This window comes from Chiloscyllium punctatum, chromosome 5, assembly GCF_047496795.1.
Source record: "Chiloscyllium punctatum isolate Juve2018m chromosome 5, sChiPun1.3, whole genome shotgun sequence".
In the NCBI taxonomy this organism is placed as follows: Eukaryota; Metazoa; Chordata; class Chondrichthyes; order Orectolobiformes; family Hemiscylliidae; genus Chiloscyllium; species Chiloscyllium punctatum.
Window position 1 is genome coordinate 28,175,165 of NC_092743.1, and position 6,000 is coordinate 28,181,164.

At 42.9% G+C, this 6,000-nt stretch overlaps 1 protein-coding gene across 2 annotated transcripts in view; it reads left to right on the forward strand.

Moving 5' to 3' along the window:
- Positions 1 to 3,959, forward strand: part of fam135b (family with sequence similarity 135 member B) — a 367,782-nt gene extending 363,823 nt beyond the window's left edge. For both annotated transcript variants that reach the window (XM_072569977.1, XM_072569978.1), the window contains exons 19-20: positions 1,476 to 1,589; positions 2,774 to 3,959. In XM_072569977.1, coding sequence (XP_072426078.1) covers positions 1,476 to 1,589; positions 2,774 to 2,979 — 320 coding nt within the window. In that variant the 3' untranslated portion in view covers positions 2,980 to 3,959. The remainder of the gene's footprint in view (positions 1 to 1,475; positions 1,590 to 2,773) is intronic.
- The last annotated feature ends 2,041 nt before the right edge of the window (positions 3,960 to 6,000 follow it).

Consider the following 6,000-nt stretch of genomic DNA (forward strand, 5'->3'; position numbering starts at 1 on the left):
TCTCCCAATTCCTCCACCTCTGCCGTGTCTGCTCGGGTGAGAAGACATTCCACACCCAAACATCTTAGATGTCCACCTATTTCGAACAACGTGCTTTTGCTCCCTCTGTCATCCAGACAGCCCTCCGCTGCATCATCTCTATTCACTTCACTGCTCTTTATTGCATTGGGAGGGGCGTGTTTAGACCAGAGTCACCTTTGCCCTCACCTACCACACCACCAGTCTCCGCATTCAAATCATCATTGTTAAACACTTCCACCAACTTCAACTGGACACCATCACTAAGACCATCTTTCCCCTCCCGACCTCTCTCTGAATTCCACAAGGACCATTCCCTTCACCAGTCATTGGTTTGCACCACGCTCTCCACCAACAACCCCCCCCCCCCCCCCCCCCCCCCCCCCCCTCACCCCACCCCGGTACCTTCCCCTGCAACCGGAAAAGATGCAAAATCTGCCAGTACACCACCCCCCTCACCTGCATCCATGGCCCCAAACAGTCCTTCCAGGTAAGACAGAGGTTCACCTGCCTCTCCTCCAACCTAGTTTACTGCATCAGGTGCTCCCAATGTGGCCTTCTTTACATCATGGGAGACAGAGCATAACCTTAGGGATCAGCTCACCGAGCATTTCAACTGGACCCTCAGGGGTCGACCGGACCTCCCAGTCACCGCCCATTTTAATTCCCCTTCCCACTCCCTCTCCGACATGACCATCCTTGATCTCCTTCATTGCCACAACAAACCAAACCTCAAATTGGAGGAACAACACCTACAGCCCGGAGGACTCAACATTGAGGTCTCCAGTTTCAAATAACTCCCTTCCCACCCCCCGACATTCTTTGCAGCACCCCCCCATCCCTCCCTGCCACCAACCGGATTAATTCCTCCCATTGACCAACCAGGTTGTAGCCTCTGTTTGTCTTCACTTATCCCTTCTTCACCACCCTACCCCCTCCACCCCCTTTATTCGCAGCTTCCCCTTCACCCACCCTCAGCCCTGAAGACGGGTTACACCCAAAACATTGACTTCTCCACCTCCTGATGCTGCCTGGCTTGCTGTGTTCTTCCAGCCTACAGTCTGTCTACTTTGGATTCCAGCAGGTGCAGTTTTGTCCCTAGCAAAATTAACTAAGCTTGTTTATTCTGATAATGTGTGTTTCCTGCAAGTTAACTGAGTGGATGAAAGCTCACAGATTTCAATTTGGATTCTGTTAAATTCACAGATCCTACTGGCTTGCTTAGAACCCAGAACTCCATTTCTCCTCTCACAGATCTGGATTGCATTAGACTCTTGTTACTGAGCTCATTGTTGCTTTTGACAGATATGGGAGTTAGTCATGATCATCCTTCTCAGTACCAGTAGACCTAGTGAGACTGAGAAGGAAATGAGTGAAGTAAGAACTTCTAATAATTGGAAAACCAAATGCTTTATTTGAATCAAACTTCTAATTATAAATCTTTTGTTTTGACGTAGGGCTGCAGTACTTCAAGAATGTCATGCTTGTGGCGTCAACGCAGGATCGATATGTTCCTTTTCATTCTGCCCGGATTGAAATGTGTAAGACAGCACTAAAAGACAGACAGACTGGTAAGTATCTCCTTATGCTTTGTTTTGTTACTTCCTTTCTTCCTTCCTTTGCAAATGTGAGATCTTGCACTTTGGTAAAAAGCATACAGGCATGGACTGTTTTCTAAATGGTGAGAAAATTCATAAAGCCAAAGTACAAAGAGATCTGGGAGTGCTAGGCCAGGATTCTCTAAAGGCTGACTTGCAGGTTGAGTCTGTGGTTAAGAAAACAAATGCAATGTTGTCATTTATCTCAAGAGGGTTGCAATGTAAAAGCAACTATGTGCTACTAAGACTTTGTAAAGCTCTAGTTAGGCCCCATTTACAATACTGTGTCCAGTTTTCGGCCCCATACCACAGGAAGGACATACTGGCACTGGAGCGTGTCCAGCGGAGATTCACATGGCTGATCCCTGGAATGGTAGGCCTAACATACGATGAACAGCTGAGGATCCTGGGATTGTATTCATTAGAGTTTATAAGGTTGAGGGGAGATCTAATAGAAACTTACAAGATAATGCTTGGCAGTGCGTGGAAAATATCATAGCGTATCCCACAGAAGCTGGGAATTTGTTTCCGTCAGATGGGATACGAGCACCCATGGGCACAGCCTTCGAATTAGAGGGGGTCAGTTTAGAATGGAAATGAAGAGATGTTTCTTCAGCCAGAGAGTGGTGGGCCCGTGGAATTCACTGTCACGGAGTGCAGTTGAGGCCGGGACATTGAATGTCTTCAGGGCAGAGATTGATATATCCTTGATCTTGCAATGAATTAAGGGCTACGGGGAGAATGCGGGTAAATGGTATTGAAAAGCCCATCAGCCGTGATTAAATGGCAGAATCAACGCGGTGGGCCAAACGGCCTTACTTCCACTCCCATGTCTTCTTTATGGTCTTCTTTATGCAGCTGAAGCTGAAAATATATCATTTTCTTCCATTGCAATGGCTGACCCATTCAGAATCAACTTGTCAGCCAATCAGCACCCTTTTCTCCTGTATTATTAATTGGTAAGGTCATTTGAATTCGGGCATTCTTTGCATTTGTCCTGATGAGTGCAGGTAGAAAAGCTTCAGCAACGTGTCACAATTACAGCAATATTCAAATTCTGGGCTCGCAAGTAATCGTATGTCTTTGAAATATCAATTTCTATTGTGAATATCATACATTTCTTTTTCTTCTAATGTTTCCTTTTCCTGCTGGAACAGGTTCTGTCTACACTGAAATGATCAACAATCTCCTTCGGCCGGTGACAGAGACTGAGGACTGCACTTTGATACGCTATGATATTTTCCATGCACTGCCAAACACCGCCAATGCATTGATTGGACGGGCAGCTCACATTGCCGTCCTTGACTCTGAACTGTTCCTGGAAAAGTTTTTGCTGGTGGCAGGTCTAAACTACTTCAAGTAGCACCCAAGTTTCTCTTCCTCATTCGGAGCACCCCAAAATATTCCAGCATTTTCAGATGTTTTCTTGTAAGAAAGCACTGACTTGAGTCAGTTTTGATTCTTGATTACAAACATCCATTTATTAACCCATGTGAAAAACATGATTGTATTGTAAATAGTACGAAAAATAATTTACATTTCAGATTAAACCTATCTAAAAATACTTTCCTGCCTTAAAATGCATACAGACATTGAGCAAAGGCTTTCTGTGAGAAGCAACTTGAGTAGGAGATTCTGATTTATCTTTTATTTATTGTTTAACTGTCATGTGTCTATCTCCACGTGATAAAAGATGAATGTTGGTTGCTTCCTCTGGAATAAACATGGCACTGCATTGGCTCCTCAGACAGAAACTCATAATTTTGAGTAGAGCCAAATGCAACGAATGTCTTCAGATACTTGCATGCCCGTACTTGTGCCAGTTTAATCCCGAGTGCCCCCTACAACAGTCCATTTCCCCTTTATGAGAACCATTCCATGCAATGATGAGAGATCTGTATAATAATGAGTGAAGAAGAATAATCACACGTGGGCAGTGTTATTGTAGGTTTAGGTGATATCAATTAGTGTGCAAATGGTTCCTGACTCCCAGCTATGAGTTTGGAAAATTAATCACTCCCTTGTGCCTGCTGTTTCTTGTATTAGTTAGTGTGAAGTGCACCCCAGGGGTTTTCATTAATTTTTCATTAACATATGGATTAATTTTATTCATAACTCAGCAAATGCAAAGGCTGATGACTTTGTGAGTCTACCTTGGTCGTGTTGAGTGAGTGATTCATGACTAAAGTAAAACCAAATTATTTATGCCTTGATCATTGTGAGGAACATCAATACTGGGGAATGGAATATTATTTTTGCTCTGGCAGAAGTGCGTACTGCAAATGCTGGAGATTAGAGTCAGGATTAGAGTGGTGCTGGAAAAGCACAGCAGGTCAGGCAGCATACGAGGAGCAGGAAAATAGACGTTTCGGGCAAAAGCCCTTCATCAGGAATCCTGATGAAGGGCTTTTTTACTGAAGCATCAATTTCCCTGCTCCTCGTATGCTGCCTGACCTGCTGTGCTTTTCCATCACCACTCTAATTTTGACTATTAATTTTGCTATGTTCACTCAGGTGAAGCACTCACAGAAAAGATATAGTGTGGTTCAAGTTCATTATAAACCCAAAGCCTTAGTTTTTGTGGAAGATAGGGAAAGGAAGTTGGTTTGGATGTACAGGCAGTCCATAATGTATGAACATCTGGCCTACAAATGCTCACACTTACAAACAGGATCCCATATTAATATTAATTTTAAGCATCTGACATGCAAATGTTTGTTCATGCATATGAACGACTATTATATTTTGTACTGTATTGTGTTCTGGTTTGCATACAAATCACCTTTAAGAATGAACTCAAAAACAGAACCTGCTCTTAACTCAGGAACTGCCTGTACATTTGAAAGTGGAAAATTGTTGAGCTGCAAAGTAGGCCTAGAATATAGTGGTATAGTGATTATGCCACTGAGCTAGTAATCCAGCAGTTCAGTTGAAGACACAGGTTCAAATCCCATTGTAACTTCTGCTAGAATTTAAATCCAAATATTTGGTCTTGGGTAAGAGATGAGTCTCAGTGATGGTGGTCATGACAATTGTTATCAAGCGTTGTTAAAAACTGATCTGATTCACTGATATTCTTCACGGAAGAAAATCTGTCATCCTTGCCTCTCCTGGCCTACTTATGGCTCCAGACCTCAACAGTACGTTTGACTCTTAAATTCACTCTGATAAGGCCTAGCAAGCCTGTTCGAGGAAACTTAGCAATAGAGAACATATTCAAGTAGAAGATTAGAGAAAACAGAGAGCCCGCACAGACAGATTAAAGTAGCCACCTTTTTGGATCAGTTCACAATTTGTTAAAGAGGGAAATCACCAGACAGTGCTATGGGTTGAGGGGGTGTCTGAGTACCTGATGGAATAAGCATAAACAGTTTGTGGACGAAATGGCAGTTTGAGTTTTAAACTTTAATTTCTTACTATGGCACTCGCTCTAGCTGCATTGAGAGAAGCTTGATGTAGTTCATGATTTTGTGTAAAAGCTTCAATAAGGGAGTTTCATAGTTAATATATGTTGACTTCCATGGAACTAAAATTGGGATAAAATATGAAATGGGCTCATGACTCATTAACATTTATTTTATACTGTCATAGAGAGTCAAGATCAACCTGCTTGACTCTGGAAAAAACACTAGTAATTGCATTCCCAAAGCATTGACGTGAAAAAAAACATTTCTACCAAACAGCAATTTAACTTGAAATCCTTAAATCCAATCAGACAGCTTTAAGGGAGAGAAAACAATCATAAGCACATTTGGTTGACTCCTTGACACCCCTATTTAAATCCAGTCCCTACAAACATGCACTGCCTATCTCTTTCTGTCACACTCTATCCCTGAAATTTACAAGCGTAAGGACGCAGTTTTAAGGTCAGGGAATCCTGAACGAAATGTCTCCCTCTGGATGGCAGGATCAGATTAACATTTTTACAAGTCTGTTTGCCAGCAATAGCAAGCCAGCTTGAGAGGAGAGACTAAGAGCAGAGTAGAGGAGACAATTGCTGAAGATCGGAGTGATCGGGAGACGAGAATAAGATTGTGAAAGGAGTCGGAGAAGTTGGGTGAGGAGGAGAAATCTATGGAAGGCCAGTCATATCATGGATTGAGCTGATAAGATTGCAGAGATTTTGAGCAGTTTGAGACTGCATGAGAGAAAATAACAGCCCACAGCGGGTACCAAGAGGACATAACTTACTGATGAGTGATCCAATTGCTGGGGACATTAACAGATTTGGTTTGAGGGAGATGGTTGGTAGTGGGCCTGGGTAGTTCTCCTGGAAGCTGAGTTCTAAAGCCTCATACCTGTTCCATTCAGCAATCCTCATTGCCCTTTAGTTTCTGGGTTTCCATAACCTAGAAAACCCAATCAGCCAGCATTAAAACTGGAC